This window comes from Chiloscyllium punctatum, chromosome 39 (assembly GCF_047496795.1).
Source record: "Chiloscyllium punctatum isolate Juve2018m chromosome 39, sChiPun1.3, whole genome shotgun sequence".
Lineage (NCBI taxonomy): Eukaryota > Metazoa > Chordata > Chondrichthyes > Orectolobiformes > Hemiscylliidae > Chiloscyllium > Chiloscyllium punctatum.
In genome coordinates this window covers 53,638,836-53,665,705 of record NC_092777.1, presented here as the reverse complement: position 1 = coordinate 53,665,705, position 26,870 = coordinate 53,638,836, and the positions used below count along the sequence as shown (strand labels likewise).

The window sequence follows — 26,870 nt, the reverse complement described above, 5'->3', positions numbered from 1 at the left end:
GATTTTATCTACCTTCTATTGGGAAAGCAGAACTATTGAAGCATGCTGTTATTCTTATTGTTACTCTTACTGTAGGTTTTCAGGAGGTTGGTGTTAAGTTAACACACTAATATTCTTAGATTTCTACTAGTGGTTTCTGTTATGATTTGTTTTTAATTTTGTGATTGAAGATCCCAGGTTCCTTTTTTTTTGGCCTTGAAGGAATAAGCTAATAAAACTGAGAAAGTGAGCTCTGGCCTTTCCCAACAAAGGGACAAGAGAAATGCAAATTGCTTCCATTTTTCTTCCTCCTGACTACACTCTTGTCTGAATACAGATGATCTAAGTAGTGACCTTGGAATATGCTGTGTCCATGTTTTCAGTCGTTTCTTAGTCTATAGTGTGGGGTGATGAATAATGGAGAAAATATAAGTTGGACTTGTAAGGCAGTATTTCAAATCTACGAAGTGTGCTTCAAAGTGAAATATTTTTAAAATGCAAAGTTTTGGGCATTTATTCTGTTTACAGTTTATTAAATCCCCCCCATTAAGCATTTTGACATGTTCTTTTTAAACTGAGTGTTGGTCATCCTTCGAGGTATAATTGTGTTGTGTCACTCCCTATAGGCAAGAAGAATTCCCGAACTATGCTGATTCCATTGTTAAAGAAATTTCCAAATCAAGTGCGTGTTTCTTTGTATCACACTCCGGATCTCCGAGGTATTCTTAAGTTCCTTCTTCCAGAACGATTCAATGAGATAATTGGACTGCAACACATCAAAGTCTACCTCTTCGACAACAATGTCATTGTTAGTGGGTGAGTATGAAAACAAAATGGCTGAACTTCCAAAAATTATTGCAGCAGGCAGATGTTTGGGTAGAAGGTAACACGACCTGTGAATCAGGAATCCCTGGAGCTGTAGAGAATTTTAGTGAGAGGGGTTCTGTCACTTTTTAAAAAAAAAATTCTGTTTCCTGCCCAGCAGCTGGACAGTTTCCAGCCAACAAATTTAACTGCAGGAGTTCAGAATTTATATTGATGGGGGCTTGTGTGATGGTGCTGGTGTTGAGAAGTGGAGGCCGGTTTAGGTGGATTGGAGATATAGGGTGTTGGCAGATTAGTGTTCAGGAGGTCAATGCTAAAAGGTAATGAATGGGACAGGGTAGAGGAATCAGCTAATTGTGGCATTGAGATGCAGTTGTGATTAATAAAGGATTGTTTGTTTGGGGGCTTGAGTGGTAAAATAAAACTAATCTTGGCTCACAAGCAGAGCTATTAAAAACTGCTTATTATCTGTAGCCTGCTGCACGTCTTTCTAGTTGCCAAGTTTCATGAGTCCCAGGAAATCTGTCTCGCAACTGCACTGTAAAAACTTTGCTTAAATATTAGTCAGTGTCCCAACTAGCCCATGATGAGACACAGGCACATGTGCAAGCCCACAATAAAATTTGCAGCAGCATTGGGTTCGAGATATGTTTCCCAGTGTTCGTTTTTAAACCCGTTGTGACTCAGTTCTGCATATTGTAAACTGAGTACTAAATGTAAACAACCTGAAATTCTTAAATTTCACTAATCATGATCATAACTCACTTATTACAGAAGTTGTGATTACTGGCTGACTATTTGTCAGGTTTACATGGTTCATATATATGAACAATGTATCGGGGCTTGCCAGGAGCAGCACCAGGCATACCTAAAAATGAGATGTCAACCCTGGTGAATCTGTAACACAGGACAGGTAATGTGGCTAAGCAATCCCATGCACAGCAGATCATGTCAAAGCTTTGCAGTCACTGCACATCCAGCTGTTTCATGTACAATTAAACATCTGAAAAACAGTGGAGGGCCTACAGATATCTCCATTCACCTCCATGGGGTTCCCAGCATATCAGTGCTGAAGACAAAGCAGATGCACGTGCATCCATTTTCAGCCAGAAGTGCTGGTGGATGATGTATCTTGACCTCCACCTGACGATCCTAGTATCATCGATGCCAGTCTTCAACCAATTCCGTCATTCAACATGATATCTGTTGAAAGGCATAGGATGTTATAATGGCCATGGGCCCTGACAACATTCTGTCAGGAGTACTGAAGAATTAACTGTGTCCGAAGCCAAGCTGTTCCCCTAAATTGCAAAACATATTAATATTGGCATCAGCCTGGCAATGTGCATAGTTGCCTATTATATCCTGTACACACAAAGCGGGTTTATATTTTTTCATCATTCATTCATGGGTGTGGGTTCTGCTGGCTGGAGCAGCATTTATTGCCCATCCCTGGTCACCCTTGAGAAAATGCTGCAGTGTTTTTGCTGTAGTTAGCCCTAAAATCCCACTGAGGAAGGAGTTCCATGATTTTGACCCAGTGCTATTGAAGGGATGATAATATATTTCAAGCTCAGGATGATGTGTGGTTTAGGGGAGAACTTGTAGGTGATGGTATTCTCATTTACCTTGCTGCTTGTCCTTCTAGGTGGTGGTAGTTGTGCATTTGGAAGGTGCTGTCAGAGGAGCTTTGTTGAATTTCTGCAGTGTATCTTGTAGATAGTCCACCCTGCTGCTGTTGAGTTTATGTGATGGAGGGAGTGATTGCTTGTGAATTTGATGTCTGCCAGGCAAACTGCTTGGTCTTGAATTGCATCAAGTTTCTTTAGGGTTGTTGGAACTGCACTCCTCCAGACATTCTGATCAACCACTGACTTGTCCCTTGTAAATTGTGAACAGGCTTTGGTGAGTGCAGAGATGCAGGATTCCTAGCCTCTGACCTCTGCGGTTAGTCCATTTAATTTTCTGGTTATTACTAATCCCCAGGATGTTGATAGTAAGGGGATGGTAATGCCATTGAATGTCACTGGTTAGATTCTTTCTTGTAGGAGATAGTCTTTGCTTGGCAAAAGTGAAATGTTACATGCCAGTTTTCAGCCAAAAACTGGAAATTGTCCTGTCATTGCTGCATTTGTGTTTCCATCCTATCATTTTATACTCAGTCATTGGCAAAGTGAATGAAGGGGTTGTTGACAGCACTATCAAGCAGTACGTACTCAGAAATAAACTGCTTGCTTATGGTCTTATTTATTGTTAACGTTGAGAGTTCTGCCAATCTTTCTGCCACAAGTATATGGAAACCTTCTTCATTTCCAAAATAGACTGAACTGATATTGTGTTGGATCTGTGCAATTATGTTGCCACTTATTGGTGTAGATTTTGTGGTCAACTGCAAATTAATACTGATAGTTGTTAATTACACTTTCCTCAGCCTTTGTGTGCTTTTACACTGGAGTCTCCAGTTATGAGAATCAGAAACAGTATGATGGTTCCTCTCAACTGCTCATCATGTTGTATAAGCTGTTTGATAGACTTGCTGCTGTCATCTTATTTCCTGGAATAGACCAATACCACTCACTTGGTTTAGGTAGTAGAGAAAAGCCACTTGGTAGGACAGGTTCTTGCCTTAATAAAGATGTACTTCACTGTGAACAAACACAGATTAGATGCAGGGGTAGGCCACTGAAAATACCCTCTCAGGATCTCATGTTTATTCAAATTGCTTATTACTCTTCTAAAACCCCTGTGGATACAAGCCCAGCCTATCCAACCTTTCCTCAAAAGACAGCCAGAAGTCTTCTGCTTTCTGTTTCCCTTTTTGAATAAAGGAATTACATTTGCAGCCTTCATATAAATAGAAACTTGCTTGCAAGTGAGAGATTTTGGAAAACTAAAACCAATACAATCACCTCTCTCACTGGCATGATAGCAGTCATGTACAATTTACATTAATGTGATAGACATTGCCACAGTGACTATGAGGAACACCTAAGTGATAGGATTTACTCATTTGAGATTGTAAGCTATTGTACAAAGGATCCTATGATATCATGTTTGTGGTGATGCTTATGGCTTTCCTTGGAATGAAGTCTTTCAGACTCTGCCACCTTTGCAACAATGATCTTTACAGGGATCCAGGATCTTTGTGAACAACATGCAGCACTGTACTTGTTTTACTAGTCAGATTGAAGAAGCCTTAGTGAACTATGCAGAGTTTAAATCAGGAAGTGAAACTTAGAATATATAGATAAATGTAAATGGATAGACAATAAAATAGAGAGGGAAAGAAAGATATGATTTAGAGAGATGAAGGAAAGTTTAATTTACTTTTGAATAAACAAACCTCAACTTTTATACAGTTTATTTAGCATTTATCATGTATGTAAGCTGCTCATGCTGCTGCATGTATTTGCATGTGGAATCTTTTAACGTGATACTCCTGTAGTGAAGCTTCTGAAAGAATAGGGTCTTGAATAGCATTATCCTGATTTCCTCAGTTTGCGGAAGTTGTCATTTGATTTTTGTTAATGATTTGTTATTTCTATCTCAAAATCCTGCCCCACTTATTCAGTGACATCTTGAACCATTATGAATAATGATAGAATGCTATATCGAGATGAGTGCAGCTTTATAATGTTGACGCTCCTAACACTTGGAGAGCTGAAATAGTATTGCAATCTTCAGGGCTTGATTCCAGTAACAACTTTGATTTTTTTTATCTCTGTAGAGCAAATCTAAGTGATTCCTACTTCACAAATCGACAAGATCGTTACGTTTTACTCCAAGATTGCCATGAAATAGCAGATTTCTTTGATGACCTAGTCAATGCAGTCAGTGATATTTCACTTCAGTTACAGCAGAATGATACTACTGATATGAATCAGGGAATGATCCACCCATTCACAGGTAGAGTACATTCGTTTTAGCAAGTTTTGAGATTTATAGCTCAGGTTGAGGTGCTGGATGTAGGCTTGCTCACTGAGCTGGAAGGTTCATTTTCAGACGTTTCGTCACCATTCTAGGTAACATCTTCAGTGAGCCTCTGGACGAAGCACTGCTGGTGTTTCCTGCTTTCTGGTTTTCTTGGGTTTGTGACATCCCTGTGGTGACATCATGTCCTATGGTGATGTCATTTCTTTTTCTCTGGGGTGGTAGATGGGAACGGAGAAGTCCTAGAAGCATGGCATTCCAACCAGAACAAACACATTGACTTGGACCCCATTTACTACCGTCTGATAAAAAGAACAGGAAATGACGCCACCGACCCAAAGAAACCCAAACTTAGAAAGCAGGAAACACCAGCAGTGCTTTGTCCAGAGGCTCATTGAAGATGTTACCTAATATGGTGATGAAACATCTGAAAATGAGCCTTCCAGTTCAGTGAGCAAGCCAGTACATTCGTTTGTCTAAAAAACAAATTGATCTTGATTTGAAGCCTGTACACTGAGTATTGTTAGGTTTCAAAGCATGCATTTGAACAAATTGGTATGTTTCTGAAGATAAGTATCGCCAAAATATGTGAAGGTATGCATTAGAAAAGTTGATCCTTTTTCATTGTGAAATATTCTGTCACCAGAAATTGCTGTTGATTCTATCTATGAGTTCATAAAATACAACTAATTTAATGAAAGAAATTCTGTTTCTGTATCATACAGAAGAATGTATTAAATATGTAATGATCAATTTGACTGAATTTGATGGATATCAGATTTAATTTTTCCGCTGCAGATATTTTTGTTAACATGAGTTTCATGTGAAATTGGAACACCAACTAGTGCTTTTTGCAATTCTGTCACCTTTTTTAAAAAGCTATTTAAACCTTGTATTTCTCCTGCAACCATTCTGTTTGCATCAAATTTCTTCAGCTAAAATTTTCTCAGCGAATAGACTCCCCTTCTCCCTCAGTGCGGTGAATGAATCATTGCAACTTCACTTCCTTGAAGCCTTTTGGGCCATTGAAATTTTCAATCCTTCAATCTAGACGTATTTTCTCCCTGTCTTCATACCCATCAACTCTTGCCTCTTGATGGTCCAACTTTGATCCCTCATTAATCAATGTTTTTAAACTCACGAGCCCTTCTGAGCTCAAATACAATTGCAGTTACTCTGGTCAGCCATTCTTATTTGCTCAAGTTCTCAGTCTTGATTTATTTATATTCCTAAACTTGAAGTATGCTCATTTTCAAATGGAATTTCTGTAGGCTACATTACAACAATTCTTTATTTTACCATTGTCAATATTTTTCCCCAATCTCAAATTGGTCAAAAGTTTAATATTCTTAAAAATCTGGAGGGATTCATTTAATATTTGTTGATATTGAGGAGAAGAAAATAATTGACATGTGATGGATGATCTGTTGCAATGCCTGATCTCTGAATCAACAGTCAATATGACTTTTTATTGAGTTTTGGAGTTATTTTTCACTGTGGTTTTGGTTTTCTTGATTTAAAAAAAATTGTTTCCTGCCTTTTTTTCTTAATTTAAAAACCTGTCATGATGTAGCAGGGTTAGAGATTAGTATTGTAATAATTGTAGTAAGGAGTGCTAGGTGATAGAAGGGTAAAATGATGAGGGAAGTGGATAGTTAATGAGGAAGAGGAATGTGATTGGGGGGGGGGGGGGGGAGGTGGTAGGACGGTGAAGAACGAGGAGTTCCCTTTAATCTTGCTCCAATGTTACAGCATAAAATTTCAAAAAGACCTCTGCTATGGGCACAGGCTGTACAGATATCACCACGTCAGCGTACTAGCATCGATGGACATCAACTGGGTCGGTTGAGCTCATTATCTGAACAGAAGCAGCTGAGTGAGAGGGGAGGGAAATAATTTTTCAGTTATGATGACTATTGAAGACAGATGCACTGTCACAAGGCAAAATATCTCTCAGACAATTGGTATGTTACCTCAAGCTGAAAATGGAAAAGTGAGAATAATATTGAATACTAATTTTGTAAAAGTAACTAGATTTAAAATTAAATATACATTACCTTTTTTTTCAAAATCTACCATATACTTCTGCAGACTCCCAGTGATGAAGACAATTGACAAAATCTTAGTCCGCTCTATGTGGCACCAACTGGCAATGGCAAATAGGCTCTCAGAAACCTTTCTTAACAGTACTGTAATCAATTTAAATGTTAAATTATTAGGAATTAACACTGGAAACCTATATTATGGTGGCAACTGCCAGGTTAACACCATGCTGGAAATCTGACAAGTATGGTTAACATTGGCGTTTTTGGGCATTTTGAAATCAAATATTTTGTTCCACCTTCCAGTTTTTGTAAATTATAAATGTTTATGAGAAATCTTGGGGTGCCTTCAGTGATCCACAGCATATATTTTATTATAGATATCTTTGACTTCAATATACTAGGTTGATTATATAACTTAAGACAAATGATTAGTTTTTCTATACATTTCAAGTTTCGTTATTTCATGTTTGCTCGGTTTGGAACACTTGTTTAGGGAGTGACAACATTTCAGTAATTTTCTAGTTGGTTATGGGACAAAAAAACGAGCTAAATTGTGATATGTAGGTAATTTGTTTGTAGAATAGTTTCTGGCAATTGTTTCTCGAAAAATACTTCACTGAAGCAAAGCTGCTTAGTAAATTAAACTGTCACTTCGAATACAGGAAAGTGGATTTTCCATGGTATTGATTTGTGAATAATCGTAATGTCTTAGTCATAGGGCTATTGCCAGAACATTTAAGAACTGATCATTGCAATCCATTGACTACTCACTGAACACATTATCCTCACTAATGTTGACTATAGGGACTTTGTTGGAATTGAGTCTTGCCACATGGGCATCAATCCTGAGACATTCATTCATGCAATTTATGTTCCAAAGGCCTTGTTTTAACAGGAGCTGAATGATCCCTATACATAAATGAGCACTAATGGTTTTGCTGTGGGGCCAGACTGTATTATGAATGTGATTTCCTGCACTCAGTTCATGTGACCTTAATTTCTATTAAATTACTGTAAATGAAAATTACCTCATTGTATAAAATTGGCACTAAATTTTGCATGTGATTCAGGATCAATTGCCATTCACAGAAGATATTTCCAAACTTTAACCATGCTTTATATGTGGGAGAGTTCCTCTAGTTTCACTCGTTGTTAAGTTTAGCTGTAATTTGTAAGCTATACCTCAGTCCTGGATGGACCAACCAATGTAAATAGTTTCTGTCTATCTACCGCAGTATGATTGAAGTAGGTGGGGGTGGGGGGGGAAGCCATAGTCATTTACTATGACAGTTGCAAGTTGTGATCCTGTCATAGATATAGTCTTGGATTAGTAATGTTGGCTGTTCCTTCATCGTCCTCATTCCTTTCAATTCAGTTGTTTTTCTCTGTCTAGTATCTAGTTATGATGATGATGAAACTTACTAACAATGGTGCGTGCTAATTAAATGACTTAAGTACCATGATCTTTGCACTTAACCTCAAGTGACCTTTGTATCAATTTTAGAAAGTCTATTTGTGCTGAACCTTGCTGGAATAGTGCAGCAGGCCTGAGGCAGAAATGTTGGGCACAAACACGATAGTGTGTTGAAATAGTAGGCAACTGAAAGCTCAGGGTCATTTGTAAGGACAGAATATAGGTTTGTTTTGTTTCCCCGTGTTGTGAGCAGCAAATACAGTAGCCTAGATTAAATGTAGTGCAGGTAGATTATTGCTTCACCTGGAAAGTGTGTCTGGGACCTGGGGTAGTAAGGAGGGGGGGGAGTAAACAGACAGGTATTCTGCACTTGCACGGGAAGGTGCTATATGGGTGTGAGGAGGTTTTGGGAGGGGAAGAGGAGGAGTGCACCAGGCTGACCCGGAGGGTGTTGACCTAGACGGAGCTGTCCCTGTGGAAGACTGACAAGGCAGGGCAGGGGAGTACGTGGCAGGGGAGGGTGGTGGAAATGGCAGCTTGTGATCCTTTGGATGTGGAGGCTGGTCGAGTTGAAAGTGAGGACCAGAGGGGCCCTGTTAGTGTTGTGGGAGGGAAGAGAAGGGTGAGGGCGGGGAAGAGTTGGACGTGGCTGAGGGCCCAGTTAACCACAGTGCTGGGAGTCCTCGATTGAGGCAAAAAGTAGACATTGCTAAGACCCTCCCCCGCCCCCCAAGGTAGCATCAACAGAACAGAATGATGAATTAAACCTCCTTATTGTTAGGGATTACATGTACAACAAATGAACTATCTGGTTTGACTACACTCATTCCTCCTCACCATCAAGTTGGAAAGTTTGATTCTAACTGCTGTAAGCTCACTAATTTATAGTGGAAGTGAAATATAGCCTGGATGTTGTGGATGCAGTCTGATATAGCCTGGATGTTGTGAATGCAGTCTGATATAGCCTGGGTGTTGAGGAATGCAGTCTGATATAGCCTGGGTGTTGAGGAATGCAGTCTGGTATAGCCTGGGTGTTGAGGTTGCAGTCTGAGGTGGCCTGGAGGTTGTAGTTGCAGCTGTGTCCCCAAGGGAAGAAACCACATTTTAACCGACTCCGAGAAACCATTAGATTAAAAGAGGCCTACACTCCCCCAAACAACCCCTTCCATTGCTGAGAAATGTGCTCCCACCCACCCGCGCAACACCACCACCAAGACCAGCAGTCCCTTGACCACCTCCTAACAATGTTCAACCCCTCTCCTCTCTCTGGGTGTCGCTTGCCTATAGAACAGTTATGCTGGGCGCATAACATTAACTCTGCTGCTCGCTGTCAGATGCTGTCAGACCTACTGAGCTCCTCCAGCATCCTCTGTGTTTGTCCAAGACACAATCATATTTTCCATTAGTTATCAGAATATTTTCTGGAATAGTGAGCAACATTTGTTACCCCGTTTTTCACTCAGATGTTTGGTCACTTTTATTCATTCCAGGGTCTTCGACATTCTTGTCGATGTTAGACTTCATTACTTCATTGAGACAGTGATGGTGAGCTGTCCTTTCAAGCCTCTGTAGTCCATACGGTGAAGCTACACCCACAGTGCTGTTTGTTTGGGAGTTTGAAGATCTAGACCGAATGACCACCGATTGAATGGAAACACATTTTTGCCAAACATTTTGTGAAGTTAACTTTTCTTCATTGCTGCATAGGTCATAGAACATAGAACATAGAAAAATACAGCGCAGTACAGGCACTTCGGCCCTCGATGTTGCGCCGACTGAAGCCTACCTAACCTACACTAGCCCAATAACCTCCATATGCTTGTCCAATGCCCGCTTAAATGACCATAAAGAGGGAGAGTCCACCACTGCTACTGGCAGGGCATTCCATGAACTCACAACCCGTTGAGTAAAAAAATCTACCCCTAACATCTGTCCTATACCTACCACCCCTTAATTTAAAGCTGTGTCCCCTAGTAACAGCTGACTTCATTAGCGGAAAAAGGTTCTCACTGTCAACCCTATCTAAACCCCTAATCGTCTTGTACACCTCTATCAAATCTCCCCTAAACCTTCTTTTCTCCAATGAGAAAAGCCCCAAGTGCCTCAGCCTTTCCTCATACGATCTTCCTACCATGCCAGGCAACATCCTGGTAAACCTCCTCTGCACTCGTTCCAATGTCTCCACATCCTTCCTATAATATGGCGACTAAAACTGCACACAATACTCCAGATGAGGCCGCACCAGAGTCTTATACAACTGCAACATGACCTCAGGACTACGGAACTCAATTCCTCTACTAATAAAGCCCAGTACACCATATGCCTTCTTCACAGCACTATTTACCTGGGTGGCAACTTTCAAAGATCTGTGTACATGGACACCAAGATCCCTCTGCTCATCCACACTACCAAGTAGTCTACCATTAGCCCAGTAATCCATCTTCTTGTTACTCCTACCAAAGTGAATGACTTCACACTTAGCTACATTGAATTCCATTTGCCACCTTACTGCCCAGTTCTGCAACTTATCTATATCCCGCTGTAACCTGCCACATCCTTCTTCGCTGTCCACAACTCCACCGACTTTCGTGTCATCCGCAAACTTGCTCACCCAGCCTTCAAGCCCCTCCTCCAGGTCATTTATAAAAATGACAAACAGCAATGGTCCCAAAACAGATCCTTGTGGAACACCGCTAGTAACTGTGCTCCAAGATGAACCTATACCATCAACTACTACCCTCTCTCTCCTTCCAGCCAGCCAATTCCTAATCCAAACCTCTAATGCACCCTCAATGCCATACCTCCGTAGTTTTTGCATTAGCCTGCCATGGGGTACCTTATCGAATGCCTTGCTAAAATCCATATACACCACATCTACTGCTTTACCCTCGTCCACTTCCTTGGTCACCTTCTCAAAGAATTCAGTAAGGTTTGTGAGGCACGACCTGCCCTTCACAAAACCATGCTGACTATCCTTGATCACATTATTCCTATCCAGATGTTCATAAATCCTATCCCTTACAATTCTCTCTAAGACTTTGTCCACAACAGAAGTGAGACTCACTGGCCTATAGTTACTCGGGCTATCCCTGCTCCCCTTCTTCTTGAACAAGGGGACCACATTCGCTATCCTCCAGTCTTCTGGCACTATTCCCGTAGACAACGACGACATAAAAATCAAGGCCAATGGCTCCGCTATCTCCTCCCTAGCTTCCAAGAGGATCCTAGGATAAATGCCATCAGGCCCAGGGGACTTATCTATTTTCATCCTTTCCAGAAATTCCAACACCTCTTCCCTACATACCTCAAAGCCGTCCATTCTAATTAATTGTGACTCAGTATTCACATCGGCAACAGTGTCCTGTTCCTGAGTGAATACTGACGAAAAGTATTGATTTAGTGTCTCACCGATCTCCTCCGCCTCCACACACAACTTCCCACTATTATCCTTGACTGGACCGATACCTACCCTAGTCATCCTTTTCTTTCTACCTATAGAAAGCCTTTGGGTTTTCCCTAAACCTACCAACTAAGGACTTTTCATGTCCCCTTCTCGCTGCTCTTAGCTCTCTCTTTAGATCCTTCCTGGCTACCTTATAACTCTCAATCGCCCCAACTGAACCTTCACGCCTCATCTTTACATAGGCCGCCCTCTTCCCTTTTACAAGGGATTCCAATTCCTTGTTAAACCACGGCTCCCTCACAAGACCCTTTACTCCCTGCCTGACTGGTACATACTTATCAAGGACATCCATTAGCTGTTCCTTGAACAATCTCCACATATCATTTGTGTTCTTCCCTTGAAGCCTATTTTTCCAATCCACGCATCCTAAGTCATGCCTCACCGCATCATAATTTCCCTGCCCCCAGCTGTAACTGTTGCCCTACAGTGCACACTTTTCCCTCTCCATCACTCGAGTAAAAATCACCGAGTTGTGGTCACTGCCCCCGAAGTGCTCACCTACCTCCAAGTCTAACACCTGGCCTGGTTCATTACCTAGAACCAAATCCAGTATAGCCTCACCTCTTGTTGGCCTGTCTACATATTGTGTCAGGAAACCCTCCTGCACACATTGGACAAACACCGACCCATCTAACGAACACGAGCTATAGCTTTCCCAGTCAATATCTGGGAAGTTAAAGTCCCCCATAACAACCACCCTGCTACTTTCACTCTTCTCCTGAATCATCCTCGCAATACTTTCCTCTACTTCTCTCGGACTATTAGGAGGCCTGTAGAAAACTCCTAACAGGGTGACCTCACCTTTCCTATTTCTAACCTCCGCCCAAACTACCTCAGATGGCAAGTCTTCCTCCATCACCCTTTCTACTGCTGTAATGCTATCCTTGACAAGCAATGCCACACCTCCCTCTCTTTTACCCCCTTCTCTGACCCTACTAAAACATTTAAACCCTGGAACCTGCAACAGCCATTCCTGTCCCTGTTCTACCCACGTCTCTGTAATGGCCACAACATCGAAGTCCCAGGTACCAACCCATGCTGCAAGCTCACCTACCTTATTTCGTATACTTCTGGCATTGAAGTATACACACTTCAAGCCACCTTCCTGTTTACAGGCACCCTCCTTTGAGATCGATGCCATGTTCCTAACCTCCCTACACTCAAGGTCCTGTACCCTAAAGCTACACTCCAGGTTCCCATGCCCCTGCAGAGTTAGTTTAAACCCTCCCAAAGAGCACTAGCAAACCTCCCCCCAAGGATACTGGTGCCCCTCAGGTTCAGGTGTAGACCATCCTGTTTATAGAGGTCCCACCTTCCCCAGAAAGAACCCCAGTTATCCAAATACCGGAATCCCTCCCTCCTGCACCACCCCTGTAGCCACGCATTTAACTCCTCTCTCTCCCTATTCCTCGACTCTCTATCACATGGCACGGGTAACAAACCAGAGACAACAACTCTGTTTGTTCGTTCTAGCTCTGAGCTTCCAACCTAGCTTCCTGAAAGCCTGTCTAACATCCTCAGCCCTCCTCCTACCTATATCGTTGGTGCCAACGTGGACCACGACTTCGGGCTGCTCCCCCTCCCCCTAAGGACCTGGAAAACACGATCAGAGACATCACGTACCCTTGCACCTGGGAGGCAACATACCAATCGTGAGTCTCTGTCAACCCCGCAAAACTGCCTATCTGTGCCCCTCAATATTGAGTCCCCAATAACTATCGCTCTACCTTTCTCCACCCTTCCCTTCTGAGCAACGGGGACAGGCTCCGTGCCAGAGGCCTGAACCTCGTTGCTTACCCCGGTAAGTCGTCCCCCCCACAAGTATCCAAAATGGTATACTTGTTCTTGAGGGGAATGACCGCAGGGGGTCCCTGCACTGGCTGCTTCCTCCCACTCCCCCTCACTGTCACCCATCTCTCTATAACTTTCGGAGTAACTACTTCCCTAAAGCTCTGATCTATGACCACCTCTGCCTCCCGAATGATCCGCAGTTCATCCAACTCCAGCTCCAGTTCCCTAACACGGTCTTGGAGGAGCTGGAGATGGGTGCACTTCTTGCAAGTGTAATCAGGAGGGACGCTAATGGCTTCTCTCACCTCATACATGTTGCAAGAGGAACATTGCACTGCCTTCGCTGCCATCCCTCTAAAAGGTAAACTTTAAAAACTAGATCTAAAGAAACAAACAAGCAAAATGCAGCACTTACCTGCTTATCACAACGGGTCGTATTATTAGGTTAGAGGAGGAGGAGGAGGGAGGGTGGGAGGCTCTACCCCTGTAGTGCCTCTGGTTCCTCGCCTGCGCGCTTTTATAAGAAAAAAAACCTTCCCAGGTAAGCTAGCGCGACACCAGCTTCTGGGTCCGCTAGGCGCTTAAAAAAACTTTAAATTTTAGCCGTTAAAAAAAACAATAACTGGACTATACCGCGACTTAAAAAAAACACCATCAGACAGCCGTTACCTGCTCCGCTGAGGTCAAAATTTAGTAGTTCTTCTATCCTTGAAAATAATACAGAATTTATAATGTTTTACGGAATGTCAACACATCTGAATTCTAATATTTAATTTAGTATTATTCAAATGTCTGTTTTATTAAATCTAAAAATGTGTCAGTCACAGAAGCAGTATTATCTTAAAATTCTTTTTCAGGTAATCGAAAAGATTTCTGTGCAGAAGCAAATAAGAGAATCATGGCTGTGGTGAATGAAGCAAGAAGCAAGCAGCAGTACAGAAACCATATAAAATGCCTGAGTGAGAACAATTCTGAACAGTTATTAGTACCCAGTGACAATGGTCAAGCTCTGAAATGCACAGATACCTGGATCTATCCCATGATACAAATGAAATCATTTGAAATTAGAATAGATGAACAAGTGACTGAAACATTAATGACTAGAGCTGAGGCGGAGTCTAAGATGTACTTGACTTCGGGATATTTTAACCTCACTAAAGCATATATGGATCTTATTTTGGGTACCAGTGCGGATTATCAGATACTGCTCGCATCACCAGAGGTAAATGGCTTCTTTGGTGCAAAAGGTGTGGCAGGAGCCATTCCTTCTGCTTATGTTTACATTGCCAGACAATTTTACAGGAGAGTGTACCAGAGTGGCCTGCAAGATAGAATAAGACTAAATGAATACTTCAGGGAAGACTGGACTTTTCATGCAAAAGGTGAGTGGTAGTATTTTTTTGTAAACTTACCACTTTTTTTTCCAAAGCTGTGTTGGTGCTTGTATTGGTTTGGTTTGTCAGCTCTCATATCTGTTGTATGAAGACATCCTAGATTTTACAAGAATTCATTTCTACATTGGTAGATATGGGCTCAAGATCCACTCCAGAAATCGAGTACTTAATGTAGGATCATCAGTTCAGTAAAGTATTGAGGGGGTGCAGCACTGTCATAAGTATTCTTCAAATGAATGATTAAACTAGTGTCCTTTGGTGATTTTGCAGAAGAGCAGGAAATGCTCTCTGTGTCAACCTTCTTGCTTGCACAGTAAGGACTGTGTGAAACAAAATCGACCATTTATCTCTGCTGCTTTTAAGATGTGGCTCGCACAGAAAGTGCATGTAACAACAGTCATTGAACTCCAAAAAATAATTCAACATCTGAAGTGTCTTGAGTCATTTTAACATGTAAACAGCTTCACGTTATTCTGAGAACATTATTTTAAGCAACAGATTTTGCATGGTAGCTGATTAGGTTAAAGTAACAACACTCTGATTTGCATTTTTACTTGTGCCAATAGTGTAATGTCATACGTTAGTTGGCGGAGAGTAGCCTGTGACCACATTATATAAACATGTAACAGTTGCCATGGCGTAACTACGTAATTCCTTGTAATCTGAACTTAATGTGGCATTTTTCACAAATGCCCCAAGTGTTACATTTGCTCACATCGTAATAAGTGCCTGGATGGAAAATGCTAAGTTGTTTCACTTCACAGATGGTGTGTGAATATAGTTTAACAGCCAAGCCAGATCCCAGTACCTATAGCTCAGTGGCACTTGTCTTAAAAAAAAATCTTGGTAATGAAGAGTATGAAGAAGTTTGCGGTATGGGTGAATAAATAAAACACGTGATATTCCTTCACTGGTCTAACTTGCTTGTTTTTTTTGGAATTGGTTTATTTTCAGACTGTGTTCCTAAACACTGACCTTTTTTCAGTTTCCTGCTCTGAGCCCCACTGTTAAATTTCACAACCTCCTATTCAGAACTCGAGTGCCTATGTAGTTCATTGTCTCTCCACCTAGGGAGAGGGCGTACAAAATGCCGATTTCCTCCTCCTATTGCTTTGTCATTTGACTTTTCCTTTGGGATAAGATATTTAAAGAGAACAATGTCTTGTGTTGTTCTTAATGACCAGCAGTTATCCCAGTTAATGTGCCTGGGACAAAACAAGCAACATTCATTTTATTAATGCTGAATTCTACAAACTAGTGAAAATACTCAGCAGGTCAGGCAACATCTGTGGAAATGGAAGCTGAGTTAATGCTTCAAGAGTTTAACCTGTCATTAGAATTAAAATACATTAAAAATCTGATGAGTTGAACGTGAAAGGAGAAAGACTGGGAATAAGAACAGAAGGGAAGGCTTGTGAGAGTGTGGAGGGTAAGTGGTATTATGTGCCTAAAATGGTAATGAATCGAATGAAAAAATAAGAGATGTTATCGAGGAGGTCTGAATGTGAGGATAGTTGACATCTGCCTACAAAGTCACAAGAGGAATGAATGATTTTGGGACTACATGATCCTAAATTGAACAGTGTGCAAGCTGCTGGAAGGAATTGGGTTGTTTGAAGAGTGGTCCAGGATGTTGTAGAGGAACTGGCCCCTTTTGGGGTGCTGAAAGGGGCAAAGGGAAGGTGCGATTAGTATTTTATCATCATGGAAATGTCAGAAATGGTGGGGATAGTCTGTTGAATGTGGAGGTTTATAGGGCATTTAGAGGTGAGGGCAAGGAGAAACCTATTGTCATTCTGGGAAGCAGGGAAAAGTGAGAGAAATTTATGAAATTTAAAGTGGACTCGATGGAGGGCCCTGTTTACTATGATGGAGTCAGAGCAGTGGGGGCAATCCTCTGTTGAAGGAAAGGATGATTTACTGGAAGCACTGGTATGAAAGGTTACAATTCGATGCCAGTGGAGAAATTAAGAGAAAGGAATAGATTCCTTACAGGTAGAATGAGAGGTTCTAGGCTAAGGGGTGGCAGACTTAAAACAAATGAGAAGGAATACACTCCCCTAGAGTGCAGTGGATGCTGGGACACAAAATAAATTTGAGGGAGAGAGATTTTAATTAGTGACTGGTTAAAGAGTTATGGGGGGCAGGCAGGCATACTGTATTGAGACTGAGATGAGATCAACATGATCATATTAAATAGTGGTGCAGTCTCAAGGGGCTGAATTGCCTATTCCCACTCCTAGCTATTATGTTCTTCCCTGGTTGCCTGTGAGGGTTTGTTACTGATGTGGAAGTCAGTGGGCTTGCAGTAAATATTCATTGATAACCTGTTCTCAGGAATAGATTCAAAGAATTCAAGGAAAGGGAAGCATCGGAGATGGACCATGTGAAATATGAGAAGGGTAGAAATTGGATCAAAGTCAATTAATTTTTTTCAGTTCGAGACAAGAGCAGAAAACAGCTGCAATGCAGTCATCAGTATAACAGGTGAAGTTGTGAAATTGGAGGCCTGAATATAACTGGAATAAAGAATGACACACAGTTCCCAAAAATGGCAGGAAAAGTTCTGATCCATGTGGGCATAGATAACAGCATTATTTATTTTGAGTAACTGAGTGGACTTGAAAGAGAGGTTGTTCAGTATGAAAAGGATGATCAACTGATTGCACCTTCTACCAAGGAAGATGCACAGATCTCAGACGATCCTGGTGGAAGATGGAGGTATGCAGAAATAAAAGCCCATGGTGCAATGAAGAGGGTTAGTACCAGCAAACTGTTCAGAAAACTCATGAATGGAGGGGACAGGAGATCAAGCAAAAGGAGCAATAAGAGTTAAGATGATGATATTGTTTTGGTGGATGAAGAATAGGCTGAAACAGTGCTGTTTGTGTATTTTGGTAAGTAGGTCTCAGTTTGAGGCTGGAGCCCTTCAAAGAAGGGCCACCAAAGAAAATGAGGTCATTGAGAGTCCTAGAGTAAAGGTTTGCTATTCACTGGTGGGCACATGGCCCATTGGGACTGAGGAGAAGTATTAGCAAGTTGGCATTTGTCAATACATGACACAACAGCAGCTTGGCAAAAGTGAGGACTGCAGAAGCTGGAAATCAGAGTCTAGATTAGACTCTGGTGGTGCTGGAAAAGCACAGCCGGTCAGGCAGCATCCAAGGAGCAGGAAAATCGATGTTTCGGGCAAAAGCCCTTCATCAGGGCTGAAGGCAGGGAGCCTCCAGGGTGGAGAGAGAAATGGGGTGGGGGGGGGTGTGTGGTGGGGCTGGGAGAAGGTAGCAAAAAGTACAATAGGTGGATGGAGGTGGGGATGAAGGTGATAGGTCAGAGAGGAGGGTGGAGCGGTTAGGTGAGAAGGGAGATTGGCAGATAGGTCATGAGGATAGTGCTGAGCTGGAAGGTTGGCACTGCAGCTTGCTCAAGCATGTTTGAAACTGAGGGAATAGAATGCAGCAACTTCAGGGATATTAGTTATGGTGATTGACAGGAGCAGGGAAATTGAGATGTCTATGAACAGGCTTGTATAACTTCAGAAATGTTCTTTAGTATCTACAGACTGTGACTGTTCTGAATCTATATAAATTTGTTTGTTTTAAATGCAGCCCTTAATCATAAGTCAATTTTAAAATCCTTTTTGTTGAAGAAAAATACGAGAGACCTGAATGTTGTGTAAGGGATTAAACTTTGGAGTAGCCTTGTTATGATGTCGTGGAACTGTATCACTGGGTATAAATAATACTGTGTGGGTGGAGTTACAATACTCCAGAATAATGTGACAAGGAGATACACTAAAATGGGTGACCCTCTGGAAGAACGACTGAGAATACATGATTAGTTATTTAACACTTCATTAATTATTACCTTATCTAACTAAATGTTATAGTTTACCATACATAATAGTAGTTAGTTTGACAATATAACAAGTAGTATTACTTTGTGGTTTAAACCTAAAGATCGTTCTTGACTTTGCTTATTCCCTGACCAGTCTGCAAGGAACCTAACCTCATTCTATGGCATTGAAGACACAAAAGGGAGTGTCCAAGGTGGGATGCACACCTATAAAAGACTGAAATGTTTGCTAAACATTTAAAACAAAATATATGTTTAAAATGAAAGTATTTTTGTCATTTTAACATGTTTTGTATCATTGAAATTTGCTTGTTAAAAGGGAAGTAGTTGTGATAGATGTAAAACATGTTAATATTCAGAGTTGGGCAATGGTGCTCTCCCTGTTGCCATTCTGAACAATTATTCCTCACTAAAATAGATTATCTGGTAATTTATTTTTGTGTTTTTTATGGGTTTTCTATGCACCGATTGGCTGCTGTGTTCCTTTACGCAATGTCAGTAACTGGTCTTCAAAAATCAAACATTGTCTGTGAAACCCTTTGCCTCATCCTCCAAGTTTTTTTTCTTCCACGGACAGGTATGCTTTGGAATTGTAGGAAACCTTTACACTTTGTTGGGATGTAGAAATTTTTAAAAATTATCTGTCATTGAGGAATCCGGGTAAATTTTATCTGCTTTCAAGGAGTTGAGGTCAAGGCATTTCATATGTTGGAGTTTTAGTCAACAGTTCTCCTTCTGAAACATGGAAACGGCCTGTTACATTCCAGTAAAGTTCTAGGTAGCCTAACGTGACCTTGTTTAAACTCCTAGCTAATTGAATATATAAAAAGATGCATCACTAGACATGGTGGCCAAACTGTTACCAAGTAACCATGGTAACCTCGATCTAGACCATGTGTCAAAATCTGAAATGAATGGGATGCTCAAAGTAAACATAAGATGAATGGTAATACATTAATGTTCAGGCGTTTCAGCCTTTTATGTTGACAAAGCTGAAAGATCAAGGCTCCATTGTATTTGTACTCTACTTCCTGTCGAGTCCAGACCTTTTCACATCCAGTCCAACTTCAGTAGTAATTGATGTATTGGAGGATGTAGTTGCTAGAAAGTCATCCAAAAGACATAGGAGCCAAAGTAGGCCACTCAGCCCATTGAGTCCTTTCCATCTTTCAGTGAGATCATGGCTGACCTGATTATGCTCGACTTCACTTTCCTGCCTTTTTCCCATGATGCTTGATTTTCTTACTGATTAAAAATCTCTGTGTCAGCTTTCATTATGATTCACCCATTTTTTTAAACTAAAGGGACTGCAATAATGTTGTAACAAATCCATGCTTTACAATTCGCACTTTAGAAACAGTGCCCCCAATTTATCAGTTGTGTTACAGCAAATTTGCATTAATGAAATCCGTATTATAGAAGAACATATTATAGAATAATTCTGAAGTCATGAAAATAATCTACCCAAATTGGGCTAATTCTGAAAATATGAAGCTGAGATGCCAGCAGTGATCAGTCCAAATGGAAACCGATGACACCAGAGCAGTCACCATGAGCTGAAAGGACCGAAATAGTGTTACTGCCATAAGTCTTTCCTTCAAAGCAGTATGTGAACTTTGAACTCAAATCAAATCTACAAAAGAATATTCAAACCTTTTCTAAATTTCTCGGTAGCGCATACGTATAAAGCAATGGACAGCATAGTTTTTTTTGCTCCATCTTGACAATTAATTTAAGATGCTCTTAGATATCCTAAAACTCCACTAAACTGTCTCTGTTGAAGATCTTGCTGTAGATTCAAAAAGACAACAAATAAAAACAGGAAAGACTCAGTCACTGGACCATAGAGAATGGCTATCTCCACAGTTACTCTGTTTAGATAGTCTAATGTCATAGACTAATGTCATAAACTGCATTCTTTAAGACATAGGTACAGGGGATTGAATCTTAAAATCAATGGATTCAGAAAGACAATCTAATGTCTCTAAGCCAGCTCATCACATGGGTGGTATTGCAAAGAAAGTGCACTTGTTCAATCACCGTCACAGATTTTGTGGTTTTGAGGGATTTGATACAAAGGATATTCTCCATACTGAAGTGTAGGAACTTCTGAAATCATAACATTTAGCAGAACAGTCAAAGAATTACATTTGCACATATAACATTTTTCAGTGAAGTACTTTTAACACATTGTCACTTCACTTGTAACTTGGGCAAAGGTTTTGAAAACAAACCTAAAGAAAATACTCTTTAGCCCAGTAATTGTTCCAGATTCCACCTATTTCTGACTGGAACATTGAGCACTTCCATCCCAAATCCTCTACACGTTCAATGCTAGCTGGTATTTTGAACTTCCTCTGTTTGTAGCTCAGCACCCGACACACAGGAATTCTACTTCGCTGCCTTTTTGATAGTACTACATTAACAGGGGAGGACATAAACCATGTTTAGCACTTGTAGTTGAATAGGGCCAGATTAAGATAAACTTTCCTTGAGTTTTTGGGTTCTTCCTTTAATAAATTATCCAGATTGATCCTAGGTATTATGAGGCCACTGGAAATTATTCAGCAAGAAAGCCTCTGTTACATGCAGCAATTCAAACCTTTTATTTGACCTGAAGTCAGCATAGTGCCAAATTGCACTACGCAGTTAAATCTGTGACTCTGGTCAACTAAAACAGATGTTGAGCAAAGACAGAGAGAGGATAGGCAGAGCATAAACTGATTTTAAAGAATTGCAATCAATTGTCCTAATATGGATCAAAATTGTAAACTGAAGGTATCTAATTGTAAATTAGATTGCAAACGCAAGTGTTAAGGTTGACCAAATGTATTCTAGGGTAGAGGAAACTTGTATGTAGCATGGCACAGATAATTTCATGTTATGCCTGATAACAAGTGTGTCACTGGGTCTGTCAGCCACTATGTTGCTTTCTCAACCAACTTGGTTCAACTCCACCAAAGGAATGGAAAATGCTGAATGAAAATTGCATATTGTAATGCATGTGATTGATGGAAAAACAGTAAGATATTAAATTTACGGAATTGGATAAACACAGAGATTCTGCTCATTCTTAAGGTATGGGCCTCTGGCGACTGTCTGTGTGGAGTTTGCACATTCTCCCTGTGTCTGCGTGGGTTTCCTTTGGGTGCTCCGGTTTCCTCCCACAGTCCAATATGTGCCGGTCAGGTCCATGCTAAGTTGCCGATAGTGATAGCTGCATTAGTCAGAGGGAAATGGATCTGGGTGGGTTACTTTTCAGAGGGTCAGTGTGGACTTGTTGGGCCGGAGGGCCTGTTTCCACACTGTAAGTAATCCAACTAAAAAGCTAACTAACTGAGGAGTTGGTGACTGGAAATGAGTTATAGAGTCATGGATACACAAAGAAAGACCCTGTGGTCAACTGATCTCCCAGCAGAAGCAGTCTGTTCACTGCAGTTAAAGAAAAAAAGCTAATTTTAAAGCTTGAAGATAACGAATTACTGTTCCTGCAACAGTGAGGTCTGACTTTTGAATCGATAATTCAGAGATATTTTCCAAGTGAATCATTGCTCTGTACTTCTTACAAACAAGTGGGTGCTTCCAGACAAAGACAACTGAATAGCTTTAAATTAAGGAGTGGTAGGTATAGGACAGATGTTAGGGGTAGATTCTTTACTCAGCGAGTCGTGAGTTCATGGAATGCCCTGCCAGTAGCAGTGGTGGACTCTCCCTCTTTATGGGCATTTAAACAGGCATTGGATAGGCATATGGAGAATAGTGGGCTAGTGTAGGGTAGGTGGGCTTGGATCGACGCAACATCGAGGGCCAAAGGGCCTGTACTGCGCTGTATTTTTCCATGTTCTATGAACACCAAGGACCTGTCTAGCTGAAGGAGGAGCTTCTCAACAATTGGAATCAGGAAGCAAAGACTACTGAACAGACTGTCCAGTTTACCTCTACCTCTGCTAACAATCCATTTTCCTTATTTGTTTGTCTGTGGAGTGTGTGTAAGGGGAGTTTATAATGGAATTAAAGTTTTGGTTGTTATATTCTCATAGTTTCTACCTGTTTACAGGCCATTCTGCTATAAGGTGCATTTCGTTAATGTGAATTCACTGTGACGCGATTGACGAATTGGGGACAGTGTTTCAAAAATGTGAACTTTTGAAATGTGTGTTGGCTGTAATTTGATTACAACGCTAACACTTTAAATGCTGTTTTTAAAGCGCAATTTTTCTGTAATATGGAGTTGCAGAAGAATGTAACCATTACATTATAGAAGAATAGCCTATAATAAATAATAGAACAATACAGCACACATGCCCTTCGGCCCACTATATTGTCCCGAGCATTTATCTTAATCTAAGATTAACCTAAACTACCCACCCCTCAATTTAATGCCATCCATGTGCTTGTTGAGCAGTCGCATAAGTGTCCCTAATGTCTCTGACTCTACTACCACTGCTGGCAGTGCATTCCACGCACCCACCATTCTGTGTAAAGAACATCTCTGACATCTCTCCTATACCTTCCTCCAATCACCTTTAAAATTATGACCCTTCGTGACAGCCATTTCTGCCCTGGGGGAAAAAGTCTCTAACTATCTACTCTTACCTATTCCTCTCATTACCTCTACAGCTTGATCAAGTCACCTCTCTTCCTGCTTCTCCAGTGTGAAAAGCCCGAGCTCACTCAACCTTTCTACTTAAGACAAACCCTCCAATTCAGGCAGCATCCTGGTAAATCTCCTCTGCACGCTCTCTACAGCCTCTACATCCTTCCAATAAAGAGGCGACCAGAACTGGGCACAATATTCCAAGTGTGGTTGAGCTAGAGTTTTATAGAGCTGCAGCAAAACCTCGCGGCTCTTAAACTCAATCTCCCTGTTAATGAAAGCCAAAACTTCATACGCCTTCTTAATAACCCTATCAACCTGGATGGCAACTTTGAGGGAATTGTGTATGTAGACCCCACAATCCCTCTGTTCCTCCACACTGCCAAGAATCCAGTCTTTAACCCTGTATTCAGCATTCAAATTTGATCTTCAAAAATGAATCACTTTGCATTTTTCCAGGTTGAACTCCATCTGCCGCTTCTCAGCCCAGCTCTGCATCCTGCCAGTGTTATAGCCTGCAACAGCCCTCGACAGTATCTACAACACCACCGTCCTTTATGTCATCGGCAAACTTACTAAACCACTCTTCCAAGTCATTTATAGAAACTACAAAGAGCAGAGGCCCAAGAACAGATCCCTGTGGGAAACCATTGGTTACTGACCTCCAGGTGGAATACTTTCCATCCGCTACCACTTGCTGTTGTCTTATGGTCAGCTAATTCTATATCCAGACAGCCAAATTTTCCTGTATCCCATACCTCCTAACTTTCTGAACCTACAGTGAGGAACCTTATCAGATACTTCACTGAAACCCACGTACATCCAATCCACTGCTCGACCTTCGTCAACTCGTCTCATCCTGTCCTCAAAGAACACAATAAGGCTTGTGAGGCACGACCTACTCCTTTCAGTTTACTCAAACTATGTTTTTCCAAATACAGAGGAACCTCGATTATCCGAAGGACACGGCCGGGGAGTATTTTGTTTGGTTAATCAAATGCTGGGTAACATAGTTAGCTAAGCATCAGGACCTTGTGATCTTGTTCAGATAATCCAAAATTCGGTTAATTGAATGCTGGATAATCAAGGTTCCTCTGTAGTCATAAATTATATCTCTCCGAATCCTTTCCAGTACCTTGCTTTCCACTGACTTAAGACTGACTGGTCTGTAATTCCCAGGGATTTCCCTATTCCCTTTCTTGAATAGAGGAACAACATTCACTTCCCTCCAATCAGCCCGTACTACTCCCGTGGAAAGTTTGGATGCAAAGATCATCGCCAGAGGTGCGCCAATCTCATTCCTCGTTTCCCGTAGTAACCTGGATATATCTGGTCCAATCCTACCGACTTATCTGTCTTGATGCTTTCCAGAATTTGCAGCGCATCCACTTTCTTACTATCAATCTATTAACCTGGTCCACAGTGTCCTCACTACCAACAAGGACCCTCTCTCTTGTGAATATTGAAGCAAAGAACTCATTTAGGACTACCACTACTTCTCCAGACCCCAGGCACACGTTCCCTCCTCTATTCCTGATCGGCCCTACCCTCTCTCTGATCATTCTCTTATTCCTCAGTCTATTTTTGAGTTCTTTCTTAGTTACCCTGTAATCCTCTAAAGCTGTGCCAGATCCTTGCTTCCTCAACCTTCAAGCTTCGTTTTGATGAGAAGCTCCTCTGCTGTTGTCATCTAAAGCTCCTTCACCTTACCATTCCTTGCCTATTTCAGTGGGACAAAGCTATCCAGCACTTGTAACAAGTGCTCCTTAAACAGCCTCCATATTTCCATTGTGCCTTTTCTGTAGAACTGTTCCCAACTTGTACTCCACATCTCCTGTCTAAAAGCAGTATAATTCTCTCTCTTGCCCCTACCCTCTGCCTCCCCCAATTAAATACTTTCCTATACTGTCTGCTCCTATCACTCTCCATGGCTATGGTAAAGTTGAGGCAGTTGTGGTCACTGTCACCGAAATGCTCTCCCACCAAGAGATCTGACGCCTGGCCTGGCTAGTTGTCCAGCACCAAATCCAATGTGGCCTCCCCCTAGTCGGTCTATCTACATATTTAGTCAGGAATGCCTCCTGGACACAACTGACAAAATTGACTCCATCTAGACCATTTGTACTGTGGAAGTTTCAATCAATATTGAGGAAGTTGAAGTCACCCATAACACCAAATCTGTTACATCTGCACCTTTTCAAATCCTGCTACTATTGAGGGGTCAATTGAAAATACCCAATAAAGTGACTGCCCGTTTTCTGTTACTGACTTCCAAACATACTGACTCAGTAGACAAATCCTCCTCAACAATCTTCTCTTCTGCAGCTGTTATGCACTCTCTAATTAATAATGCTACTCCCCCATCTCTTTTACCCCCCCTCCCTGTTCTTTTGAAAAGATATAAACCCTGGAACATTCAGTAACTATTTCTGCCCCTGTGAAATTCATGTCTTTGTTATGGCCACAACAGCGTAGTTCCAAGCACTGATCCATGTTCTAAGTTCATCACTCTTATTCCTGACCATTCTTGCAATAAAATAGACACACTTTAACCCAATCCATTGCCCTACCAACTGTGTATTCTTCCTGACAGACTCTGCATTCTGTTTCTGCCCGTTCAACAACTACCCTCTCCTCTGATCTGTAGCTCTGGTTCCTAACGCCTGCCAAGCTAGTTTAAATCCTCCTGGAGTGCTCTAACAAATCTCCCGCCCAGGGCATCATAGTTTGTATTCCGTACAGGAACCTGATCCGTGCTTTCTGTCAACCTTCATGTGAAAGTCAGGTAAATTGGGGTACTGTGTTTTAAAAAAAAAACTTTAACATTTGGTACAACACTAGGAATAATGGTCAGAATCTGGTGATATTCAGTTATGATTAAAGCAGGTTGAATCTGAAGGGAGAATGAAAAACTGGAGATCAAATTTCAAAGGGGCAAAAAGGATAAGGAAAGGGAGATGACTTTGGAATTAGAAATGCAAAGGAAAAATAAAGTGAGGGTGTCTGAATATCAGTTTGGAACGGTACAGTTGAAACAGGAGACTGATGATTTAATGCTGGCTCTGGTGGGGAGAATCTGAGTCATAATTTGAATCCTGCAAAGAATTTTTAAATTATTTTCTGCAAAAATTTGAGGAATTGGGTATGAAGTCATTCTCGATGCCATTTGATAAAGTCGTGAGCCAAATGAACTGGGCAAAAGAGCATTGGATACTGCTATTGCAGTGTAAGTTGACAAGTAAAGCACAGGGAATGTATGCTTTACTGTCAGAGGAGAGTTCTTGGGACGATGATGTGAACAAAACTGCACCCATTGGCTACGTACAGGTTAGTGCCTGAAACAAATGGGCAAAGGTTCTGAAATTTTAAGAAGTAATTTGGGCAAACACATTGAATTCAAAAGTGTTATGCAAGTTATTTTGGCAGGTGGCTGAGGATTAGAAGGTGAAACCATGTATAAATCTCTGAAGTTATTATCTCCGTGGAATTTGAAAACTCTCTACCTTCCATAATAAGAACTAATGTTGAAGGCCAACAGGTTGCAATTGCTAACTAGGTGGCAACAGTCGCTGACGAT

At 41.3% G+C, this 26,870-nt stretch overlaps 1 protein-coding gene across 3 annotated transcripts in view; it reads left to right on the top strand.

Annotated features, from left to right (window-relative positions):
* pgs1 (phosphatidylglycerophosphate synthase 1) overlaps positions 1–26,870 on the top strand; it is a 59,148-nt gene that overhangs the window by 24,783 nt on the left and 7,495 nt on the right. For all 3 annotated transcript variants that reach the window (XM_072558721.1, XM_072558722.1, XM_072558723.1), the window contains 3 exons: positions 606–795; positions 4,532–4,710; positions 14,305–14,829. In XM_072558721.1, the coding sequence (XP_072414822.1) occupies positions 606–795; positions 4,532–4,710; positions 14,305–14,829 (894 nt within the window). The remainder of the gene's footprint in view (positions 1–605; positions 796–4,531; positions 4,711–14,304; positions 14,830–26,870) is intronic.